General features: G+C 39.0%; 1 protein-coding gene across 10 annotated transcripts in view; it reads left to right on the top strand.

The window, feature by feature from the left end:
* CPEB3 (cytoplasmic polyadenylation element binding protein 3) overlaps window positions 1-26,737 on the top strand; it is a 242,138-nt gene that overhangs the window by 183,959 nt on the left and 31,442 nt on the right. For all 10 annotated transcript variants that reach the window (XM_072625177.1, XM_072625185.1, XM_072625167.1 and 7 more), the window contains one exon: window positions 5,451-5,632. In XM_072625177.1, coding sequence (XP_072481278.1) covers window positions 5,451-5,632 — 182 coding nt within the window. The remainder of the gene's footprint in view (window positions 1-5,450; window positions 5,633-26,737) is intronic.

The raw sequence follows: 26,737 nt of genomic DNA, 5'->3' as shown, positions 1-26,737 counted from the left end.
TGTATATGTCCTGCTTCTCCACGTCACACCTAACTTGAGGGTTCACCATACAAAAAGCATCTTAAACAAAATTGCCATTAGCTGGCTGAAGCTAGAGAGGTCTTTATCCTCATACCCTCAGTGCATCTGAATACTTTTAACTCAGTTACTTCCTTTGCTTCTCACTATTAGGCTTCCCAGTCTAGGCACTGGGGAATAGGCTTATTGTAGAATCATTGGGCATGCCATTTCCTGAGTATAGTAGAAACAATACTATTGCCTTTCCTAACTTTCTCCCTAAGAATTCCCTGGCTCTCTTTATTGTATGTTTTCCTTTTACATTTTGCAACAAATCCTAAAATTTCTTCCTGGGAATCTCCTGTCCTCTCTAGGACTTTCCCTCTTTTCCCTTAATGTTTTGTGAACATTTTTTTCTATGAATCTATCACTTTTGAGTAGTTATTACACTTTCAGTCTCTTTGTGTAAATCTGAAATTATTCATGTCACTCATGTCTCTTCTTTCAGGTTTGTCTCCACTTTAAACTTCCTTCCTGATTTTTTGTTAGTTAGCTGTAGCTTTTTTTTCTCCTCATCTCCCAAATTGGCTATCAAGAAAATTATCCTAGACAAGATATGCTACTGGCATATTGACAGGCTTACCTGTCTTGTCTTTTGGGCCCCAAGATTTTTCAACGTCATGGTATATGCATACTTAGCCAGCAAATATATTTGCTAACAGCTGATGCCAAACTATGCAACAGCTTGACCAAGTAGGGTAACATTGTTTAACAAATTAAGCCAAAACCAAATTAGGACTAAGGCTAATATGCAGAGTAGAAGACAGGGCAAAGTAACATTCATTGGAATCTCATAAATAAGAATTAAGCAGAATCAAATTTCGATAACTAATGAGGATTTAGATATTTTCCTACTTTTGACAAATGGTCAATCTGACAACAGTCTTTTCTAATTGAGTTGAATGTGTCTAATGTTGTATGGGAATTTAATCAGTGACTTAGTTTATCTCCTTCATATCCTTGGCATCATCTGTCTTGAAAATGTTCCAGATCTGAAATAGATTTGTGAAACTCTCACTACTCTTGTGTTTAAGATGCTTACACCCAGTGTACATGAACACCCTTGTAACATTTGGAGAATCATGTCTAGAAAAACCCATATCTGGAATGGGAGACTTTGAAAGATGCTATTGTTTGAAATCTCTCTCTCCTAAGTTCAGATCTCCTCATGACCTGAAAATGAGGATTTAACCATTTTTATGTCTGAGTCATCCTTGGTCGGTTATCCACCAGAAGGTGGGTAGGCTCTGAACCATCAATTATAAGACATCTTTATATGTTGTGGAAAAGCTATTTTTTTCCAGTAATCCTCCCATTCTCCCTTCCTTCTCCAACCCTAAGTCTCCTTTTATGGAACATATCAGACTTGGAGAATGTATGGTTCTTTGCATTGTCTTTGTTATGTTGTTGGAATTTATTTTAATAAAATACCCAGAGTTACCAGTAGAAGATTTTGTAAACACATGTAAGCCACTTCATTTCCAAGTAAGCTTGGTCATTGTGCAGTAGAAACACAATCTACCCAAGAGCCAGAAACCCAGTTTAAATGACTGGGCTTCAAATTTGTCTGCCCCGTGTCATTTAGGAATCTTCAGTATCATCAGCTAGACTTTAGATGAGTCCTATGTCCTAGATGTGGTGCCCTTGTCATAGGATAGTCCATGGCAGAATGAGAATGATGGCAAGATCCACATAATAAAGCTAGGTATCTTAAGTTTTATTTGTCATATATACTCATGGTATGTTGGTTCATGAGATTAAATTGGTGCTTCTTATAAACTTAGGATATCTGGTCCAAAGGGTTCTCCCAGCAACCAAATGGACCATCTGTGGGTAATGTCTAGGGAAAAAGCATAGAAGTAGTGCAGACATTTCTCACATCTACACTAATGCCTAGAGTGGTCCCTCATGATTGCTTCTGACAGTGTGGTCTATAGACTTCTCATGTTTCAGAATTAGATCTTGAAGACTCTTCTTCAGCAAGTAAGCTGCATTTGGGGACCATTTCATCTGAAAGGTGGTAAGACTACTGAAAGTATAGGCAGTTTCCTACATCTTCAGAATTGGCATCTTTTGCTCAAGAACTTTGTTTGGGCTGATATATCACAATCATAGTTTTAGAGTATCCTCATCTTGGTTAGTGTTCAGGGGGCATTTGAAGTTAGATTTGTCTTCCAAACTATTTTCTTTTCCTTTTCTTACCTCTTCTTCCCCACAGATGTGGTTCTTTCTCAACATGAAATAGAAGGTTTACTTTAAGAATGTTTGTATCTCTGAGGAATTCATTAAGTAATGTGAGCTTAAGGCAGTCCCATACCCTTAGTGAGCTTTAGGCTACAAAACTAAAATGCAGCCCTTCTTTGAACTGGCAGCTATTTTTTATAAAGAGGATCAAGAAGGGCCCTTCTGCTTTTAGAACATAACTGAATAGCAACACTTTGACCATTTCTGTTGGTCTTCTATGCAGTAGAACATAAGCTATATCCTTGGCTAATAGCCTTTCCCATCAACGCATCTCATAAATTTGTGATCAACTAGGTTGGAAAGGTTAAACTACATCTGTCTAGTATGTAAGTGGCAAAAGATGCCTCATCAGTTCATTTAATTTACTTGCTTAGTATCATATTTATAGAACATGTTCAGTAAATTAGTTACTCATCTGAGTAAAGTACCAAACCTCCAAATTTAGGTGATTGTGATTTTTTTTCAAAGGTAATGGTAGATTGTGCTCTTTGGGAACTAGGACATATAGACTAATTAGACTACAAGGACCAGGAAGCTCCATTCTGTCCTTAATCTCTACCTTTGGAGATTAGCCACTTTTTCTTCTACCTTTTCACCAAACCAAAAGTTTTACAACAAACTCTTAAGTAAGTAAATAGTTTCCATTGGTTCAAGTGCCTGAAGTTTTTTAGTATCCCAGATAGGTCACCAATAATTTAGTGGGAATAATTTCTTATGATGTTTCAAGAAAAGCCCATGTGGGCTTGCATTCCTTCTTCAAAAATGAAAGACTTGAAATGCAGCTTCATCAGTTATGGTCTTATCAGACAGCTCTCAGCTTTTGCTTTTCATAGTACAGGGACAGCAAAGGAATAATTGATCTATTTTCAGTGGCCAGATTTATGAAGCCATTTCATATAGATTTATCACACTGCAAAGATATTTTTTCTGGTCCCATAAGATATCTGTGGTTATTAGCTCACTGGCTAATGCTTCCTTTGAACCTTTTCATACTTGAGAAATGAAATTTATAATGTAGAAGATCTTCTGATTATAGTGACTTCATCCTGAATTGAGCTAATGTCAAGTTTTAGTGATTATTATACCTTTCTCTGAGATATAAGTAGTCAGAATATAATTCCTTCTCATTCTCTTACTCATCAGTCTTTTCCAAACCACTGCCTATCCCAGAACACATGTTCCACTTACCCCATAATCAAATACTCTTTAAAGCCAAGATTCCAGTATTCTCTTAACCCATTTCTGGGTCCCAGAGATTATTTTTTTGGAATCTGCTATCCATTTCACCAAAGGGAGTTATTCTTTGACAAATATAAGTAATATTTAATTGTACCACCATAGACCCTTGATTGTTAGTGCAAGGGTGAGAGATGCTACTGAAGGGGAGTACTAGAATAATACAACATAATTTTAGGGCTACAAAGAACCTTTAGCTAATTAATTAATATTTTGGAGGTAGAATTAACACAAGTATGGATTAACAGTGACATGAATCATCAATAGGCAGCAAATTTCAATATTTCCATATCATTTAGTATGTTCACAAGGTTCTTGATGATTCTAGTTGCATTTTTTAAAAAATGAACATCATTTTTTGGACCCTACCACCAGATTGGCACCATGGTCAGCTCTAGTGGTCTGATATTCCCTGGCTGACAGTTGTCTAGTACTTGTGACCATAGAAAGATTTTGAGTGTGATATTTTCCTACCACCCTCTTATGGTAGGAAATTGGTTGCCAGCCCCACCTTTTTTCATTTTGCGAAAAATTCTTTTTTGGTCACATTAGTTTTGTAAAAATGGGTACATAAATAATCATCTGTTTCACATAATCTGGAGTAGAAGGGTTTTTTTTTTTTTTTAAATAATGGAGGCTACTTGTTAGCTTTCTGAGGGAAGATCCACTATGTCAGGTCTGTATAATTTTCTTGCTGTTTCTAAAAACCAAGGACATTGTGTTCATCCTTTCATTTTTGTTAGAGATACAGCAAAGAGTGATGCAGTACTTGCTACCTTCCCCCACTTGTATCACATTGCCCATCCTCAGACACACGTTTCTTTCCCAATATTCTCCACAGGATTAATGGCTCCCTATTTGTGTCTGGAAGGTCACTGTGACCTTGTTCTTCATCCTTTCTACTCTTTCTTTGCTTTTTAGGAGGTAGATGATTGAGGAAAATTATTACTTGGGTGCCCTCTAGGGTTAGGTTTAATGCTCTCTGACTTATGCTGTGTCAGTGACCTGCATGGAATGGTCAGACCTTAAAGAAGGGCTCCCCTGTGGTACCCATATACAGGGATCCAACACTCAGAAAATTCAGGTTATTCATAAGTAAACTCCATTTCCCCTCCTAAGTAGAATACTTTGTTCTGAGAGTATCTTTAGAAAGCAAATCCTTTTGATTAAACTAATTTATAAATGCCTCTTTTACAGGTGCATTGTACCAAGCTAGGTATGTTTAGAAGAAATTTGACACTTAGTCTAGGTTGCACCCATATACTGATAGTGTAATTAAGACAGTATATCTACAATCCCTCTGTAAATCTATTTTAATTTATTATCACTACATCACTTTTATTTGCTACTTACTTTTCTACATTGGAGCTGAATGTGGCTATTTCCAAGTTGTAATAGAATTTTATTCTAAGACAAAAGTAAAAAAAACACTATGGAAAGTGACTAAATTTGAGTATTTAACTCTTTCTATGGCATATTCTCAGGGCAATAGAATAGAGGAGATGTATGAATGATAACAATGACTTGCTGTTGCATCAGCTGGTGGATAATCCCATTCTTTAGATGTGGCTAGAGATTTTGAAATATTGTGTTTATGTAGAGTTACTATGTAGACTAAGCAGTTAGAAATTAGAGATAGAAGCATGCTGCTGGGCCATAATTTGACATCTGGGCTAATATTCTCCCTTTGGTAAGTCTTTCCAGTGTTTTTGTTAGTTTCATTTGTAAAAATCCCAAAAGATGGTTCTTCTACTACTTCTGTTTATCAGAAGACTGCCTTGGACATTTTTTCATTCTGTTCTTAATTTTCCTTCACTTTTGTCTTGTGATTCCTAAATTCCTCTCCTCCCCCTATCCCCAGGCAAATAAACCTTTAAAATGTTTGTTAACAATTTCCCCTTCTTTTCTTGCAGTTGAATTGGCCATGATTATGGACCGTCTTTATGGGGGTGTCTGCTATGCTGGCATTGATACAGACCCAGAACTGAAGTACCCAAAAGGCGCTGGCCGAGTGGCTTTCTCCAATCAGCAGAGTTATATTGCTGCGATCAGTGCACGGTTTGTGCAGCTCCAACATAACGACATTGACAAACGGGTAAGCAATATTGGGGTTGGATGGATTGCAGAAAGAACATTGAACAACACAGCAAACTGGAGAGAAAAACAACTTAAGATGATGCATAGACTCCACATGGTGAGAACACATAAAGTGACATAAACCAACCACAAGAAAGGAGACTTGCATACCCTTCCATGTAATATACTGGTTATTCTTTAGGATTCTAATCAGAGGCCTCAATGATAAGAACTTCTGTGAGTAGTGTTGTTTATGATAAGTCAATTTATATGAGCTACTTTATTGGGTTTTTTTTAAAGCATATTATATCTGTTATCTCGTTTGATCCTCACAACTCCCGGGAGAAAGAATGAGTGATAATATCTCCATTTTTTAGATAAGAAAATTGAGACTCAGAGTGGAGAGAGTGCTGGACCTAGAGTCAGGAAGATCTCAGTCCATATCTGGCCTCAGATTCTTACTAGCTGTATGATCCTAGAAAAGTCACTTAAACTCTGTGTGTCTCAATTCCTTATCTGTGAAATGGGGATGATAATAGCTCCTATCTTCCAGGGTTGTTGTGCTGGTCATAGCCTCAATCACTGCTTATTAAAAAATGCTACTTTTAGGGTGGCTTTTTTAGAGTCATTGTTGTGATGAAAGCCAATGCCTGTTAGGCTAGTTGGGCCTTGATTTCCAAGTCTATAAAATGAGCAGAACAGACTAGGTAATCTAAGCTCCATTCTGGCCCTAACATGCTGAAAGTTTTTGAGATTCTGACTTGCTTTTTAAACCTAAAAGTGCTATAGAAATTGTAACTACTTACTGTGATTTATAAGACTCAAACCTATTCTGTGGCAGGTAAGAAAACTAGATATTTAGCTGTACCAAGAGTGATGACATCTATCACCAGTATATTTCAGAACCTAGTAATAAGAGGGCTGGATTATACTTTTCTACCCAATTTTATTCATGTTTTTGCTATAAAATATGAAAAAAAATCTTTTACCTGGTAGAATGTCTAATTATGTCTATGTCTGTACAAATAAAGAATGATGGGTGAGAGGTCTTTTTTTTTCCACTGTCATGACACCCTACTAATTAGAGATTCCAGTGCCAAGCACAGTGTTTCATATGTAATTATGTTTTATGAATTGTTTCAATTGAAACATTTATTGAACATCTCTTATGCTCAGAGTATTTTGCTACAGAGAAAGAAAGTCTAAGTGTGATTCAGTCCCTGTCCTCGTGGTTCTTAGAGTCAAGTCGGATAAGACATACTATTGACAATTAGCTTCCCACACTTCTCCCTCAACCTATGATTTCATTAGAGTTCAACAGCAGAATCTCACCCTAGGTCTTCCCAACTTGAAGTCTGGATCTTTCTTCCAGTCCTGCACCAAACAAGAATACCGTAAGCTTTCAGAAAAGGGCAAAGCAGAGTGGTATGTGAGGTTCAAGGAGTAAGGTGGGGGACAGGGAGGTGGAATCATACATAGCAAAGCATTTCTTAGAGGAAAAGGTATTTGAATTGGGCTTTAAGGGATGAGTAGAAGTTCCAGGATAAAGAGAGGAAATGAATGAATAAATGCCAAAAGAAAGTATGGCACAGTTGGAAGAGCAGTGCTTTGGAGTCAGAGGACTTGAGTTCTTATTCTGTCTCTGTTCACCTCAAGTGATCCTGATCCTACCAGTTGTTCTCAGCCCTACACACCAAATTACTTTGTATGTTTATTGTTTTTACTTGTACATGATGTTCCTTCTCCTCGCCCCTCACTTGCCTTGAAAGGCAGAATTGTTTGAGTTTTGTCCTGGAATCCTCAACACCTAGCATTGTGTCTGATACATAGTGTGTGTATTCGTCCTTCATTGCTGAAGAAGACCATGCCATCAGAGAAATGATGACATGACTTGCACTTGACTTTGTTTTGAGTGAGGGAGGGCTGTGCAGGTCACCAGCAGGTCTCCTCCAGAGCCATCTGAATCCAGTGACCAGATATTCATTAGGATGATTGGAGATGACCCAAGATGAGGCAGTTGGGGTTAAGTGACTTGCCCAAGGTCACACAGCTAGTGAGTGTCAAATGTCTGAGGTGAGATTTGAACTCAGCTCCTCCTGGCTCCTGCACTGGCACTCTATCCACTGCACCACCTAGCTGCCCTTATAGTCAAGTGGTCAAAGAAAGACACAAAGATTATCCATTATCTGAATTTTCTGTCACCTCAGATAAATGGTAGACATTTAAGAAAAGCTTAGTGAATTCGACTGAAGCCTTTGGGGCTCCTTATTAGATCTTGGGAGCAGAAGTATCAGCTCTGTCACATTCTCATTCTGTTATGCTCACATTATTAGTGTTATCTTCAACAGTTTTTGTAGGAATCTCTTTAAACCATTTGCCAATTTTTTGAGTAAGTTTAGCTAAAACTAGATAATATGATCCATAAATCCTCTTAACCAGGCACACACAAGTGTGTGTGTCACAATACTCTAAAAGAAAACAAGTTCTGGAGCTGTTCTGGAGGTTTCCTTCCTCAGCATAGCCCATGTACCCTTTGTTACATGTAACACCTGACATAGAAAGAGAAGACAGGTCTCACTCCCTATATTAAATATTAATGAAATTTCTTTTATCATTTTCTAAAATAAGAATAAGTACAAATGGAAGTTTTAATATTTTCTTTCCATGTCCTCCTAGTGGGTCATCTTACATGCTCCCTTGCATGTGTGTACCCCATTTTGAAGGCTGCAAGTCTTATAGTTCCCCTCATTTGTCCCAGTATCTCCTTTTTCACTCCACTTCAACCCTCCCATAGGGATGGTGAGATTCTTGATACGCCACCCATAACTCTTCCATCTCTATATCCCAGAATTCAGAAATTCATCATTCTGACTAAAGTGTGTTGTCCTTTAATCTCTGTTGTTGTCTTGTCCCTCCTAAATCTTTTCTTTGTTCTAACAGTTACCTATTGTCCTTCCATGCTTCCCAGTTCTCCCAGTCTATCATTCTTGCCTTGGCTTCCCTTCCCTAACCTCACAGTCTTGACCATGTGGCTGGCTTCTTCAACCATATTCTTAGAAGTTACCTTACATCCATTTCCCCTTTGTCCTTACCCGTTATCAGACTAACTCCGGACAACCCCTACCAATTACCTCCAGTTTCTACTCCCCTGCTGCTCAGTATTTCTGAAGAAAGTTCCATAACTATAACTGTCTGGGTTCCCTACAACTGTATCTTGTCTAACTCTACCTGAGCCCTCCTTTCTGTGCAGCATTCTTTTCATTCTTCCATGACTGACTTTCCCTTCTACTCAGTCTTCTCCTGCCACCTCTGCCACTTCAACAGAGAACTTTACCTCCTACTTAGAAAATGAAGGGCTATCTCCCTGTTCTTCCCCACATCTTCGCATCCCTTCCCTCCTTTTTTCTCTGATGCCTTTTTTTTTGTTTTGCAACATGTAATCCCTGTACATGTCTTAGATTGATTCCCCTTTCTTCGCTGGCAGTTCCCCCCCCCCCCCCCATCCTCTCTCTTTCTTTTATAGTTTCTTCTTACCCATACTTTTATAGTCTCATCTTTGCTGTTCTTATTCCTGGTAATCTCATGAGCTTCCATGGGTTCCTTATCCATATTATTTCCTGGTGATCTCATGAGCTTCTGTGGGTTCATTTTTAGCATCTCTACGGCAATGACTCCCAGATGTATCTATCCAGCTTTAGTCTCTCCCTTGAACTTCAGTCCCACATTATTCACTCCCTGCTGGACATCTCTACCTGGGTATTCCATAGGCTTATCTCCCTTAATTTCTGTATCTAAGCAGTTACCAAGTCTTATTGATTCTGTCTCCACAACATCTCCCTTATCTGTCCTTTTCACTTTGTTCACCTAATGTCTGCCCTCTCATCTGGACTCTTACAGTAGACCTGTAATTGGTCTCTTTGCTCTAGTCTCTGCTGCCTCCCCCTGCCCCTCAATCCATTCACACAACTGCCAATGAATTCCTAAAATACAGATTTAACCTTGTTTCCCTCTCATTTACAAATCTTCAGTGATTCTCTTTTCACTCTAGGATTAAACACAAACTCCTTAGCTTGTGCTGAAAACTCTCCAGTCTGTTTCCCACCTACGTTTTTAGTTTTAGTTCATATTCTGTTCCTTCACACACAGTGTTCTGATCCAACTGACTTGCCAGTTGCTTCCTGAATATGACATTATATTTTGAGCTTCCTTGCCTTTGTACCAAGTGGTTTAGAATCTGTGCAGGTCTGGAATGTGCCCCTTCCTTGTACCTCATCATCCAGTTGCAAGAGTCCTTCAAAGCATAGCTCAGTTGTTACATGGGTCCTTTCTTAATTTCTCCTCTCATCTCACTGCCATTTTTAGAGCATCCTCCCTTTACAAATAGTTTTGTTTTTTACACACTTTGTATTTTCCTGCTTGTGCATTTGGACCATAGAGTATAAGCTCCTTAAGGTTGGTGATGTTTTCCTTTTTATTTTTGTTTTCCTAGTGCCATGGTCATAGTAGATCATTCATAGCTTGAATTGAATGTCCCTGTGTCCCCTCAAACTTTTCTGAAGTAGAAACCCTTTCCTTCTGCATCCTTTTCCCCTCGGTTACTCCCTTTCCCGGTTTACCCATTTCAGTCAGTAGTGCCCTAGTTCATCCAGGCTCTCAATGCTGCAGTCGATTCTTTTTCCTTGTGTTCCCTTTTGTCCCCTAAGAACCCACCAGTTCTTTCCATTCCTGAATATGCTATTGTATCTCAAGCCTCCTGACCTTTGTATCAAGTGGTTTAGAATATGTCCAAGTCTAGAATGTGCCCTTTCCTAACTTTCTTTCTTTCTTCTTTGATTTCTCTCTTTGAGACCTTACCTGTAGCTGTCCTTTCATTTCAATTCCCTGTGGGGTCAAGTTATTCTAGGCATGTGGTGTAACGGGAAGTGCTAACCTTAGAGTCTGAACAATTGTGTTTGAATCGCAGCTTTGCTGCTTACCCTCTGTGTGACCATGAGCCTCGTCAGGGGCCCATAGAGCCCCTTCCAGCCACACATTAATCAGTATCCACTCAGATAACAGCAGTCTCTCTGTACTTCTTCATAGACTACCTAGTACTGTAAGGTTAGTTGTCCTTCATTTGTCATTCTCCTGCTCAGAAATCTTTAATGACCCCCCTATTGCCCTCAGGTTCAAGTTGAAATTTCTCACAGAATCTCACTTAGAATTAGAACTACCATCCATACCCTGTGTCTCAGTAGTTATCACCTATAAAACACCCTCACCAACATCCCTCACTGCCTCTCCACTATTGGTCTTCTGATGACTGATTTTCCTAACATTGAGCCTTAGTCAGTCTCTCTAGAACTTCTACCCATTGCTCCCTGAAGTTAGAAAGCACAAGTGTAATCCTGCTTTTCTCCATGCTACCTGAAGAGAGCTCCCTTGACTTCCCTGCATGCTCCCTTCTGGAGTCTGAATGCCACCAGCTTCAGCAGTAGATCATTGTGGGCCACAGTCTTCAGGTTCCCATCATTTGGTTGCCATTTTTTGGAGGAGCATCTTCTGGTTAATGTTTTTCTGAAAAGGTTGTACCCAGAAACAGTCACAGCACTCCACATGGGGTCTAACCAGCCTGAAAGGAAGTGGAAACATCACCTCACCTGCTTTCAGGATAAGAATAGAATCCTGTGCTTCTACCTGTTGGATCATCTCTCTGCCCTGCTCATATGCCTTGCTCAGTCCTGACCCTGGGTCTTACCTTTCCCTAGGATGCCTTCCCTGATCCTGCCTTCCCATCCAAGTCCCAGTTCTTCCACAGAGCCCACATTGACCTGATTATCTTTTCATCTCTCTTCTAGAATTACTCAAGCTGACATAGAATTCTATACTACCAAATGATTATATAACTACTTTGTGTGTATGTCCTGTCTTTCTATCTATCTATCTGTCTGCCTGTCTGTGTATCTATCCAAGTACTCCATGTATATGTCATTTAGATTCTAAGCTCCTTGAGGGTCTTGTCTTCTTTATACAACACTAACCAAAGAAACCTACATCTCTTTTCCAGGTAGAGAGATGAAAGAGCAGTGCAAAATGTTACATGTGGTGTCAAAAGTAGTAGTTTTTAGTCAGTTTTGCTTAAGTGGTTTTTTTGTTACAAGGGTGGGGGAGGGTTTGGGTGGGTAAGGATGTGACTGTGATGTCAAAGAAAAGGCATCTGTGAAACAGAATAGAAAAACATAAACCATCCAGCACAGGGCTGTGGCCCCAAGAGCTCTTAGTAAACACATGGGGAGTTTGAACTGGGATCAGGTTTTTGAACTTCTGTTCAGTTTCTAAGACATGGTTTATCAAGATTTGTACATATTATGTAATATCTATTATACTATATGTGTAAACATATATACACGTCAGATAAATAATGAAGTGAGTTTTCCACTTTTCAAAATCATCTAACCTTTAAATAATAATCTCTTCTAAGTGCATTTAATTTAAAACTTGATTTATAAAACATCCGTTTATACACCATCTTTCAGGAACACAAGTATTTTATGAAGCAAGACATAGCACAGAGAGTGCTGACTTAGAGTGAGGAAGAACTGACTTCAAATTCAGCCTCAGACACCTATTAGCAGTGTGACCTTGGGCAAGTCACTTAACCTCTTTCTGCCTGAGTTTTCTTGTCTGTAAAATGGGGATAATAGTAGCACCTACCTGCCAGGGTTGTTGTGAGGATAAAATGAGAGAATACTTGTGAAGTCCTCTGCAAATATTAAAGGACCATATGAATGCTAGCTGTTTTTATTATATTTCCATTTTGTTTCTAATGCTTTATAAGAAAAAAATTCTAGTTAATAAATTTTCAGCTGAATTTCTCATTGTCTCTCCTACACTTAATTTTGATTTTCACTTACATAATTCTGCCCTTTAAGAAGGTGTTTTTAGTATAATATGGCAGAAATTCAATGGATTGATAACATTTGCCAGGGTGAGGGGAGCAGAGCTTTTATGTTTTTAAGGAGTCATGAACTGATGCCCTTGTTACAGAGAATCCTTGACAGCAAAAGAGATAGAATTCATGACTTCTGCTTCTAGTTACTTGGTGGGGGCGGGGTGGGGGGGGAAGGCATTCACCACTTAATAATAGCAGGACTGTGTTATGTATAGTTTGAATGTACTGGTTATCCAGTTAGTCAGTTGCAACTATATTGCGACTGCTTCAAAGAACCCCCCGACTGAGAGAGTCCTGAGACAGCCAGGAAAAGCAGCCCCGCCGTGCACAAAGTGCTTACCTTCTGTTTTCTCCTGTCTAATGGTGATAAAAATAAACCCTCCATCATTCACAGAGCTGTCAAAGTAAAAATGTCATAAATGATGCAAAAGTACTTTGGAAAGTTAAAAGTGCTCTTCTGGCAGTTTTATTATTGCAGTTTTTCAGCCAGACTGTTTAATGGCTGCCTTCTGCCTTCGTTCAAGACTCTGAGGACCTCCAAGGGGGTTTCATGAGCTTGCCTCTGATCACTTTTCTTTTCCAAGAACTAATTGCTAGGTGGGATGATTACTCTTGGGTTTTTTCTTTTTCCTTTTTTTTTTTTTAACACCACCTATTTCATATGGTCCTGCCTCCTAATGGGGAGAATGAAATAGAGAAGGATATAGTAAATAGACCACTGGTCTGAAACCCAGAAACCCTAGCACCAGGTCAGTGAACGGTGCAACTGCCAAATAAACTGTGTTACCTTGAAGCCTCACCTTCCTCCTCTTTAAAATGGGTGTGATAATATTTGCAGTTTTTTTAACCTCATGACAGTGCTATGAGGAAGGTACTTTTTTCAACTTAAAAACACTACATAAATGGAAAGTGTTATTTTTTTGTGGTATTGGTCAAAATATAAAATGATTTCATAATTTGTATGGTAGATAAGAGTAAAGGATTTATCTTTTCATCTAGAAAATATTCTTTGTACTGACAAGTTTCCTTTGATAGTGAAATAATTCTAAACATGCAAATTTTAGAACCAAAATGACTTTTGCCCCTTTGTCACAAAAGTTAGCCTCCCAAATGAATTCCAAGTAATATCAGACATCATCAGGGCCAAAATAGGGCATTTATAAATTTCCTAACAGTTCTAATGGTATTTTTAACCATGATGCCAAGAGAATGTATAAGATGTTAAAACCCTTATGTCTTCTGTTCTTTGTGACCCCAGATAAATGTTTTCCCCTCAGTCTCATAAATCAAGGGAAAGATTTTTCTAATGCAGTAAATGAAATCCTCTAAAGGGATAAGTCCTGAATATAACCATTTTTCATTTTCAGTAAACATTTGTTTACCCTCCCGTCTATGAGTAGCTAAATATTTGTAGCCATTAGTGACACTCTGATCTCCTGGTTCACCCCCTGCCTATCTGAGGCTTCTTAGTCTCTTTTTCTGGCTCCTCTGTGTCCTGCGCCATCCTCGTGCCATGGTGGTCTGTCTGGAACTCACATTTCCTTTCTTTTTATACTCTCTCTCAACATGATCTCAGCAGCTTCCACTGAAACCCATCTTCTCTCTAGAAATGCATCCATTCTCCATTTCTAGCCGTCTTCTCTCTCCTGAGGTTTATCTGGCAATAATGCCTAGTGTTGCACAGTTCCAGGTGGCTGTGTGCTGCAGGCATCTCAGACTCACTGTATCCCAATCCACCCTCTTACTAACGTTATTTCTGTTGAGGGCACCACAGAGAGACAGCATGATTGTGTGAAAAGGTGGTGAGGAGTGGTCATCTTCCTCCATTTTACTTCTCTCAAGTTTTACTCTTGCCCTTGCCCCTGACTCTCTGTGCCTTTGGGTGAAGCACTTCGCCTCCCTCTACCTCACTGCCTCATCTGTAAACTGAGGGAATTGGACCTAATGGCCTCTGAGTCTGTGATTCTGTGCATCGTTGGAGTCACCCAGATTTGCTGCCTTGGGGCCACTGTTGACTCTTCATGCTCCTTCATACCTCATAGTCCCTAAGTTGCCAAGTGTATTTTCTGCATGTGGATGTGCCTTCTCTCCTACCTTTCTCTTCTCTCTAATCTAATGACCATCACCTTCATCTGGTCCTTGTCATCACCTGTGCTATTGAATAGCCCTTTCATTGGTCTCCCTATCTTCAGCGCCTGCCTGCTCCAATCCATCTTCCACATATCTCTCTAAAGCACCAGTCTGACCATGTTACTCCCCTGGTTAAGAAGCCTCATTGCCTCTAGAGTACAACACCAGCACCCCTGGCATCCAGAGCTTTTTCACATCCTGACTCCAGCCTAGCTTTCTAGACTGATTGTGCACTTTTTATTTTAAACAAACTGATCCACTACTGACTCTTTCTTACTGATGAAATTACACCTCTAACTTCTCTGACTTCACAGCAGTCCCCCATGCCTGGAATGCCCTTTTGCCTCATCCCACTTCTAGGAATCCCTGCCTCTCAAGAGTTGACTCTTATACTGCCACTTATGTGAGACCTTTTGTGATTTTCCTTCATTTGTTAGTATATCTTCCCTCTCCCAGCCTCCCTCTTCAAATTGCTTTCTACATAGCTTGTATTTTCTTACCTCTGTTTGTGTTGTTTTCCCCCAATGGGATGTGAGCTCCCTGGAAATAGCTTTATTTTTGTCTTTGTATTCCTGGCATCTAGGTAGCTAGCCCAGTGCATTAGGATCATAAGATAATAGATTTAGAGTGAAACAGAACTCATCTCATCTATGCCCTTATTTTATAGTTAAGGAAACTGAGCCCAGAGAAGAAATGATTTGCCTAGGATTCATATTGTTACTAAGTCTGAGTCAAAATTCAGACATGAGTCTTCCTGACTCCAAGTCCAATACTCATCTATGTCTCACCCAATTGTCATTTGTCTCTAAGAGCTGAATAAGACAGTTGACTGGCATTGAATTAGTGTTTTGATGCTCAGATGGGCAGATAGAAGGCTAAGATTGGCAAGGAGAGTAGGACATGTAGGGCAAAAGTAAGAGCGGAATCTCTATAGGTTAGAAGGAGGGCCCGTTCATTGGTAAAAGTTTCAAGGAAGCTGGTATGAGCAGAGGGAATCTGGAATGGACTTAATAGGCAGGGAGGGTTTCTACTGTGTATTTATTTTTCCTGTATCAGTTTAGTCAGAGAGCTTGATTACCATTTCTCAGGGATGTTACAGAAAAAGATTCATAATTTATGTAAAGGCTGGACTAGATCTTTTCCAATTCTCTTCAAAAACCTAATTTGAGCAACTCCTTCCAGCCTCCTCTTCCCCTCATGTTCCCTCTCTACCATTCTGAACTTCTGTGCCCTGCCCCCCAGGCCTCTGAGAGCACTCAGAGGTAAAGTTAGAACTTTGGTGTTTAGATTTGTTCTTATGAGAGGTCAGTGAGCTAAGCAAAAGGCTGTTGCCATCTCTCTGCTTAGCTGTCACTTTGACATGATAGGATTCTTCTGGAGCCGGGAGTCTAGGAAGGAATCCAGCTGGATTCTGGAGCCTGTGCCCTCCTGCCATTCTGAGTGACGAGTGCTATGACCTTGCTTAGATCCATTATTATGTCTTTTAAATTTAAGTCTTATTACTGCCTCTTGTTTTTTTAATTGCAATCATTTATTGATATTTCATGTCCTGCTGAACCTTCCTCTCTATCAAAGAAAAAGAGTTTAAAAATTGATCATATCTGAGAGAATTTGCAATATAATCTTCCACTTCCCTGAGGGGAGGGAAGTGTATCCTATCATCTTTTTATAATTATTTGTTATTTATTTTAACAGTCATTTAAAATTTTTTTTGAGTTCCCGATTCTTTCACTCATTCCAGTCCCTCTCCTACTCACTGAGAGAGTAAGCAATGTGATATACATTGAAGTTATACGTGTGAGGTCATGCAAAACATATTTCCGTATTAGCCATGTCACAAAAAGCAAGAAAATTTAAATAAAAAAGTATGTTTCCATCCATACTCAGAGTTCTTCTGTTCTTTCTCTGAGAAGTAAATAGCGTTTTTCTTTGTAAGTGCTTTGGAATTGTCTTGGATCTTTATGTTGACTAAATTAGCTAAGTCTTTCACAGTTGATCATGTTAACACTATTGCTGTTCTCCTGGTTCTGCTCACTTGACTTTGCATCACTTCATATAAGTCTTCCCATGTTTCTCTGAAGACAACTCCCTTGTCATTTCTTGTAGTATTACATCACATTCAAATACCACAATTTGTTTAGTCATTCCCCCACTGATGGGCATTTCCTCAATTTCCAATTCTTCACCACCCCAAAAAGGGCTGCTATAAATATTTGTGTACATATAGGTCCTTTTCCTTTGATCTTTTTGGGACACAGACCTAGTAGTGGTATTGCAGGGTCAAAGGGTATGCACAGCTTTATAGCCTTTGGGCAGAGTTCCAAATTGTTCTCTAGTCATCTGTTTTCCAGGACCAAGATTAATTACTCCAATTTATCTGAGTTTGACTGCCTTTTGGGGTTGTGTTCATTTACATTCTTGTAGTCATTGCTTCTATTCTCTTGGTTCTGCCTGCTTCACTCTGCATAAGTCAGGAGTCTTCCCACGTCTTTTTTGTCTTATGGTGCAGTGATATTCCATTACTTTCACATGCCTCATTGTGTTCAGCCATTTCCTGAGAGGAACCCACCTGGATTCTAGGCTTTTTGATACCATAAAGAGTGCTGCTATTAATATGATACATGGAACCTTCTTTCTATGTTTGACCTCCATGGAAATATGTCTTGTAGTGGCACCAGTTAGATTAATTAAATATCCCATTGTATCTTGATAGGTTTCAGTCATAGTACTATCAAGATTCCTTGACAAAAAAATTTATCTCTCTTTCTTTTTTTAAGCTGAAATTCAGAGAATCAAGATGAGGCAGGTGGTATTAGTCACTTTGGTAACTAATGCAGACCTCCTTAGGCAAGATGGCAGGTTCGATTGGGAGTTCACCCAAGAAGGCAGCATAATGTATGAAAAGAGCATTAGATATGGAATCAGGAGACCAGCTCAGGAAAGTGAGGCCCAGAGAGGTTATGACCTGGCCAGGATCACAAAACTAGTGTGGTGTCATTTGAATTCAGGTCTGCCTGATTTCAACACCCAACACATCTTCTGCATTCCTTAACTGCATTGTTTGCACTTTCCAAACAAGAAAAATGGTTTTTAAAAAAACAAAAAACCCCCCAAAATCCTACTTTTTTGATAAAAAGAGAAACTGAAATTCAAATTACCACTCCTAATGACATTTTAATTACCTTAAATCATGTGTCAGAAGATATCATAATAGGGGTGCTGAGGGACACAGGTAGAGTAGCATGGACCAGTGACAGTATTATGTTGGCCTTGCTGAGTCGGGAAAGCCCTGCCTATTTTGCTAAGCAAAAGCTATTTTGGGGGGTTTTCTTTAATTTTCCAAACATCTCATGTATTTCCTGAATATCAGGATTCCTATGTAGTCTGTTCAAATCAATATAGCTTGGTACTTAGGGTTATTTTGAAACTTATCACTTTAGGACTTTTAGGGCACAAAATTCATAGTGTTAGTGATCTCTAAATCAATTTTTTTTTTTCATTTTTGTTCAGGAAACATATCTGTACCCATTGTAGCAGGCCTTTTTTTCTCAATAAGGTCAGATCTCGTAAGAGTGCCTTAAATGTCATTGCTTAGCAACTGAGGAGTCAAATACCATGCTCTGCGGTTTTGGTTCAGTGCATCTCTCTAAACCAGTCCACAGATCAGTGGGCATGGCTGAGTTAGATTTGACCAACCAGGGTAGCTTGTCAACTCTGGGTTGGGTCAGGGAGCTAGAGGACAAGGAGGAATACAAGCAACAGTTTCTAAATGATCAAAGCTTTGGAGAATTGGATTAAGCCATATAGTTAACTGCATTATACTTTTTTGTATTTTGACTTCTTAATCTATAACAAACTTCCTGTCCCTGAAAAACTAGGTGGATTCTTAATCATCATTTCCCACAGAGAGGGAAGTTATATTTCATTTGCATTGGACATTCAAATTATCCATGGCTAGGTAGTACCATAGATAGAGTGATAGATCTGGAATCAAAAAGAACTAAGTTAAGATCCAGTCTCAGACACTTGCTAGCTATGTGACTCGGGGCAAGTCATTTACCCTATGCCTGCCTTAATTTCCTCAGTTGTTAAATGAGGAGAATAATAGCATCTACCTCCCAGGATTGTTGTGAGGATAAAATGAGATGTTTGTCAAGTAGTTAGCACAGGGTTGACACGTAGTAGGTGCTTAATAAATGCTTGTTACCTTCCTCTCTTCCTAATGATAGAACAGTATAGGAGAATCTCATTCCCGTATGTTTTCACAAAGGTAAACTAGAGGGAAGTAGCAGGGAGGAAGGAAAGAGCTTGTGATTAGCTTTGCTACCAGAACTTTTTCAACTAGAAAACAACAGAGACCAGCCCAGGTAGGCAGCAGGGAGGATCCAGCCTATATGGCCCAGCAATGCAAGACTGGCACTCAGTTAATTATACGATGTGAGTGTGTTAGCTACAGAGGTTTTCATTTAATTGATGAGTCAAGTGACAAACTTGCAGTTCAGTGTGATGATGGCTCATCCCTCGACTAGAACTAGACACTATAATTTTTTTAAAGCTAGTATCAAATGTCAAAAAAACTTTTATCACTTTTCTAAAGTATGTATTTTAGAAACCAGTTCTTGCAGTTCAAACTCTGTTTGCATTAGGAAGTCAGTTTTGCTGGATTGCAGTGTTCATTTTTATTAATTTCTACCCATTGTAACATGTCCTAAATGCTGTTTGCTATACATGGTCATGACTCTTTCTGGAGAGCAGGGTATTGTCCACCCACTATAGAAGTATGTAGACTTTGGTGTCTCAGCGCTGTTTATTTAGGTGAAAACTGAACTACTGCTACCTAAATGCCAATAACGAATAGCAGAGAGAATTGATCTGTCTTTATATAAGGAACAGACGATAATAACTCAAGTCTAAATTGAACGTCATTGGTACCTACTATGTGTAGGTCTTTTTTTTTTTTTCAAATACGACCTCAGACACTCATTAGCTGTGTAACCCTGAGCCAATCACTTAACCTCTGTCTCATTTTCCTCTACTGCAAGAATGGAGATAATACCACCTTACCTCCCAGGGTTAATTGTGAGGATCAAATGATATAATATTTGTAAAAAGTTCTTAGCATGGTGCCTGACACATAGTAGGTCCTATAGAAAGCTTATTCCCTTCCCTTCCCTCCACTTTATCTCTTTCTGCCTCATTTTCTCATCAGTAAAATGGAAATAATAATGGTACCTATGTACAGTAGGGTTGTCAGGGGGATCAAATAAGATTTTGTTATTCTAATCTTTCAGTCATTTGACTTTGTTTTTATTTTTTTTGTTGTTGGTATCTAATTAAATCATTGAGTTTTGTTTGTTCCATTCTGTTTTTCAGGGAATTCACATCTTGAATCATGTTTTCTACCTTCTGTTTTAAGCAATTCATTCTCTTTGCCATCTTTTCCTGAATAACCACTTTTCATTTTTAATCTATTGCTTCATTTCTTCCATCCATTTGTGGAATCTTGGTTTCCAGATCAATGTTTTTGTGTTGTTTTTCCCTTGAGGTTTTCATTGTCCTTTTTGTTGGGCTGGATTTTTTTCCCTTTTTGGTTTATTTCATGGGCTTCTATTAACTCTTAATATTTCTTCATTGGGAGAGTAGTTTTCTTCTATTTATTCCTATGCTTCTTTCTACACTCTTGGATGAGTTGGCTAGGTCTCAGCTAATTCCATACCAGGTCTTCTACTCTCAGACTGTCATCCTTTTCTTCCTTTGACCTGAACTGTGGACTGTGCCCCTGGGTCCCCATACTCTAATAGCTGAGCTTATTACTGTGTTTTGACCAGCTGGGGGAAGGCTTCTGTGCTATATCCCATCCCTGCCACCCTTTTCTATATTTTCTTTCCTCATTGGAGTATAGGTTTCTTGAGAATATGAACTGTCTTGTTTGTATTTGTATTCCTAGCGCTTCTTAGTATGCACTTAGTAAGAGCCTTATCTCTATCTTTGTCATCTCTTATCATGGATATCTCATTCTTTATCATTTGTATTTCTCCTCTTTCTCTGGGAAGAGAGGGTGGACAGGTAGCTAAAACCTTAGAAACTATAGTCACACTGTCTATGAAACAAGGAGTACAGTCTCCATAACCCCAAAGATCTTTGTCCTTTAAAGGGCATAGTTTAGAAAATAAACTAATAAAATAGGAGAGAAGAGGCTGATTATTGGGAAGTAAAGTGAAATAATAAATTCCTGCAACAATGCTTTTAAAAAAAAATTTGAATAAATAAGCAGTGTCCTACAATGTATGCCAAACTCTGCAATAAATTTACACAGGAAAGAAAAGCGACATTACTCAGACATCCCTCAGACACTCTCAAAGAGTGTGAGAGCTCACATGGTGTCACATATGGGAAACATATTCCTAAGTTACTTGTGAGGAAAATAGAAAAAAGTTTTTCCTGTTTTTGGTAATTTTCAGACCTTCATTCAGCTGTTTGTTGGGGAGAGATGTGAAGTGAAGACCTAGTGCTGAGGCAAGAGGTTTGCAGCTTCATTGGAATATGCTCATGGGGCTGGAATCCAAGGGAATGTGAAGCAAGATAAAATGATGTTTGTTCTTAGAGAAGCTTTATCCTTTCCTAGGAGAAAGGCAGGTCAGGGAACTCTCAGAATTGTGGAGGCTGAACCACAGTGAATTAAGCTGATAGTGCCCTCAGCTGAGTAGGTCCTGGGAAGAATAAAGACCAATGAAAACCTGGTCCCTACCTTCATGGAGATTACAGTTTAGCAAAAGGAGTGGGACCAATATACGAATATTTAATATGGTTTAGTAAATATGTGAATTCCATAGGTTAGTCTAGTTTGAAAGATAACACGTACTATGTGATTTCTGATGAAGGAAAGAAAACTTCATAAAGGTGGTACATTTGATGTTGAGAAGATTTCTCTGGTTAGGACAAAAGCATCAGTCACAGAGAAGGAGGTTGGGTACTTATTTTTTAGAGTTTTCCAAAAGAGGAATGAATGGGCTACATCAGGAGATACTAAAGTCCTTCTCACTAGAGGGGACTTCAAGTAGAAGTCAGTCAGTCAACAAACATTTATGGAGCAGCTCTTATGTTTTAGGCACTATATCAAGTGCTAAGGATATAAATACAGTAAGAATGGGAATAATACCACTTTACCTCCCAGGGTTATTGTGAGGATCAGATGATACAATGTTTGTAAAATATTCTTAGCATAGTGCTTGGCACGTTGTTGGTTGGTTATTGTCCTTCATTCTCGAAGAGGACCAAAATGACATCACCATGATAAAGTCAAGTTTCAATTTGTCCGACTGTGGTTGATCAGACCAATACGAGCTCAGAATGCTCTACCACAGGTTGGGCACAGGTAGTCTGTGTGAACATTTGGGGTAGGTACTCCAAACTTGCACATGCTGTTTCCTTTGAACTCTTTCAATTCTGCTTTGCTCATAGAGCACAGCACCCTTCCTGATGTGGGCACGTCATGCTGAGCAGTCCTGTGCCAGTGTCTCACATGTCACACAATCAAATCCAAAGTTGTTGAGAAAGACCTTGAGAATGTCCTTGTGTTGCTTCTTCTCACTACCATGTGATTGCCTGCCCCATCCCAGTTGTCCATAAAAGTCTTTTTGGCAAATGTACACTTTGCATTCGAACAATGTGGCCAGCCCATCAGAGTTGTGCTTTCTGAAGCATAGTTTGAATGCTTGGCAGTTTAGTTTGAGCAAGCACCTCTTGGTTCTGGTGCTTCAGAATCTTCCTAAGACAGTTCAAATAGAAGCGATTCAGTTTCCTGGCATGGCACTGGTAGACTGCCCCTTGTATCACAGGCACATTGTAGGCACTATAGAAAACGTATTCCCTTCCCTTCCCTCTGCTTTATCTCTTTCTGCCTCACTTTCTCATCAGTAAAGTGGAGATAATAATACTTACCTCTGAGGGTTGTCATGAGGGTCAGATAAGGTTTTATTTGTTATTGCTTCTAATCTTTGAGTCTTTTGACTTTGTTCTAATTTTGTTGTTGTCGTTTCATTGACTCTGTTCTGTTTGTTCCGTTCTGTTTTTCAGGGGATTCACACTTTGGATCATGTTTTCTACCATCTGTCATAAGTAATTTCTCTTTCCGATTTTTTCCTGAATAACCACTTTTCATTTTTTTAATCTATTGCTTCATTTCTTCCATCCTCATGTTTTTGTCTTGTTTTTCCCCTGAGTTTTTAATCCTAGCTTTAATGGGGAAGGACAGCACACAAGAAGAGCTGAAAAGTGGGGTTGGGCAGGGTGGGGAAAGAAGAGTTGATGGGAAGATACCTGAGGACAGGCAGGAAAAGTCAGAGAAATCCTGAAGTAGTGAAGTCCGATAAGAAATGAGATGTTCTGAGATTTTTCTATTTCTATTCTATTATTTCTAAGAAGTTCTTCCTCCTTAAATGAAGATTTTGGAATTCATGCCTCCACCCTCCAATCAGAGGGCAGAGGATAGTGGTGAGGTGGAGTATCAAGGCCGATAGGATCTTTTGCAGGATGATAAGCTTTTCCCCAATAATGAACTTCTTGGGACGTGGTGGAAAAGTCAATCAGAGAAGGCCTAAAGTGATGCAGCCTGGTGAGAAATAAGTCAGTGTCTGAGTTCAACTGTCTCCTTAAATGGAAGCTTGGGAGGGAGTTCACACTCCAGCCTACAATCAGTGATGAAGTGGAGTCCTCAAGTGGATGGAAGCTGAGGGATGATGAGATTTTCCCAGTAATTCCTGGGGCATGGTGGAGAAGTCAGAATAATGGAGGCCTTGAAAGGAAACTCTTGGTCAGACAGAAGTTAGATAAGATACTGCTGAGGTCCCTCTCCAATACTGAGATATCCAGCAAATCTGAAATAAAAGATTTTTGAACCACTCAGAGCCTTTTAAAGTTCTGTGGGCACAAAGACAGAAAACTAAACTATCCAGGGGAAAAAAGAGACCTTGGATCATTGTAATTGTGCCTGAAATGGGACAATTAACTACTACATTTTGCTTATTGGATCTTTAATTTTAGGTCCAAACAGTCTAGCCAAAGGGAGAGAATAAGCTGCACTGATTCCTAGGAAGAATTCATACACCCTCAGGTTATTTAAATGGGTAAACTTAAATAGGTATTTGAAAATGTGCCCAGCTCTGTTAGCATGTTCATGGAGTTTCCTATCTAATTGTCAATAAAAGGTAATAAAGGTAATAAGTAACGACAAGGTATTATGTTGTAGATATCAAATGGAGGGTCTAGATGAGACATGCTACTGGAGTTCATAGGAGGCACTGATTGGTGGGTGGAAGTCAGAGAAAGCTTTGCAAAAAGGAAGGAGGCAAGACTTGACGAGCCTTCAAGGATGTATGAGTAGGTATGAGGTGGTGAACCCTACCTACCATGTTATTGGAGGGGTGAGAATATGTTGATAATACTGCATGTTGATACAATTTTTATTTTAAATATTGTTATCAATACATAGTCCTCAGGATCTATTCTCCACCCCCATGAAAGAAGGGGTCCAAATAAGACTTAATGATTCATCACCCTGAGATGGGAAAGTGATTATATTTCTAGCCAAGGATGGGAAATGTTTCTCTTGACCTTCAAGTATGTGTTGCTTTGCCCAAACCATAGTGGGAAGGTTAGGGGCTAATTCACTTAAGGGCACATGTTTGGAACCAACCATCCAACGAAGCTAGAAAAATTACACGATGAAGAATGTGGCTATGTAAACCCAAGACAAGCTCATTGGCCTGTGGCACAGCCACAAGACCTAAGGCCTACATGTTACAGGTTGAAAATGAGAATCTTTACATTAAGGACTACATCAGCCAACAGATTTTTGGCCAGGGAAGATCGATAAGCATTTATAACATGCCTACTCTTTGCCAGGCACTGGGCTACTTTAGAAAAACCGCACAGAGCAGAGGTACTGAGGGGATAAGCATCCTTAAAAGTGGCCAAAGCAGAAATAGATTTGGCATGTGCCAATGCTTAAAACCTCAGTAGCCATAGCTTTTAAGGTAAACTCAAGTAGGGTCCATTGCTACTAGAAGGCTGATGAAAACCACATTGTGACTGCACACTTAAATGCCTTTTCCTGAGGACAACATAGGAAGAATAGAAATAGCTTGATCATTTATGTAGTATTTTATGATTGCAAAAAGCATTACACATATTTTATCTCATTTGATGCTTATACCAACCTTTTAAGAAAAGTGCCATTATCCCCATTTTACAGATGAGGAAATTGAGACTCATAAAGTTAATGAATTTGCCCAAGGTCACTCAGCCAGTACATAGCCAAACTAGGGCTAGAACCAAAAGATTTTCAACATGGAAAGTTTCTTTTTTTTAAAATTAAATTATTTTATTTGTTTTCAGTGTTCTACAATCACTTCCATATATCTTAGATTTTTTCCCCTCCCTCCTCCTCCTTTCCCCCTCTCTCCCCACTCCCTCCCTGAGACAGTGTACAATCTTATATAGGTTCTCCACATACATTCCTATTAAATACATTTTTACCTTAGACATGTTGCATAGAAGAATTAAAATGAATGGAAGAAACCATAAAACAAAACCAAACAAAATACAAAAGAAAATGGTCTGCTTCATTCTGCAATCCAGTTCCATAGTTCTTTCTCTGGATATGGAAGGTGTTTTGCCTCAAGAGTCCACTGGGAATTTTTTAGGTCCTTGCATTGCTATGAAGGACTAAGTCTACCAGCAAAATTCCTCTCACACTGTGGTTGTTGCTATCTACAAAGTTCTCCTGCTTCTGCTCCTTTCACTCAGCATCAGTTCATATACATCTTTCCAGGCCTCTCTGAAGTCTTCCTGTTCATCATTTCTTATACACAATAGTATTCCATTATATTCATATACCACAGTTTGTTCAACCATTCCCCAATTGATGGGCATCCCCTTGATTTCCAGTTCTTGGCCACCACAAAGAGAGCTGCTATCAATATTTTTGTATATGTGGGACCCTTTGGGATATAAACCTAGAAGTGATATTGCTGGGTCAAAGGGTGTGCACATTTTTGTAGCCCTTTGGGCATAGTTCCAAATTGCTCTCCAGAATGGTTGGATCAGCTCACAGATCCACCAACAATGAATTAGTGTTCCAACTCTCCCACATCTTCTCCAACATTTATCATTTTCCTGTTTTGTCATGTTAGCCAACCTGATAGGTGTGATGTGGTATCTCAGAGTTGTTTTGATTTACATCTCTCTAATCAAGAATGATTTAGAGCATTTTTTCATATGATTATAGATAGCTTTAATTTCTTTTTCTGAAAACTGCCTGATCATATCCTTTGACCATTTATCAATTGAGGAATGACTTGTAGTCTTATAAATATGACTCAGTTTTCTATATATTTTAGAAATGAGGCCTTTATCACAGACACTAATTGCAAAAATTCTTTCCCAGTTTTCTGCTTCCCTCCTAATCTTGGTTGCATTGAGTTTGTTTGTGCAAAACCTTTTCCATTTAATGTAATCAGAATTATCCATTTTGCACTTCATAATGTTCTCAATCTCTTGTTTGGTCAAAAATTTCTCTATTCTCCATAAATCTGACAGATACACTATTCCTTGCTCCCCTAATTTGTTTATAGTATCAATCTTTATACCTAGATCATGTATTCATTTGGACTTTATTCTTGTATATGGTGTCAAGTATTGGTCTATGCCCAGTTTCTGCCACACTGTTATCCAGTTTTCCCAGAAGTTTTGCCAAGTAGTAAGTTCTTATCCCAGAAGCTGGGGTCCTTGGGTTTATCAAACAGTAGATTGCTATATTCGTTGACTCCTGTGTCTTGAGTAGCTAACCTACTGAATGACTAAAGTTTCAAGCAGTTATGGTGTAAGACTTTTATAAAACCAAGAAAAGTGTGGGTAGAGTGAACACAGACAGTTTACTGTATCCTAAATACATAAGAATACATAAGAAATATGTATTCCAAAGCAATATTCATAGCACTAACGGCAACTATGAACATGCCCATGTAGGTCTAAGTCTCAAAGTATAACAGACTCTCCATATAG

The sequence above is a fragment of the Notamacropus eugenii genome, chromosome 1, assembly GCF_028372415.1.
Source record: "Notamacropus eugenii isolate mMacEug1 chromosome 1, mMacEug1.pri_v2, whole genome shotgun sequence".
In the NCBI taxonomy this organism is placed as follows: domain Eukaryota; kingdom Metazoa; phylum Chordata; class Mammalia; order Diprotodontia; family Macropodidae; genus Notamacropus; species Notamacropus eugenii.
The sequence above is the reverse complement of the archived record's forward strand: the minus strand, read 5'-3'. Positions and strand labels throughout refer to the sequence as shown.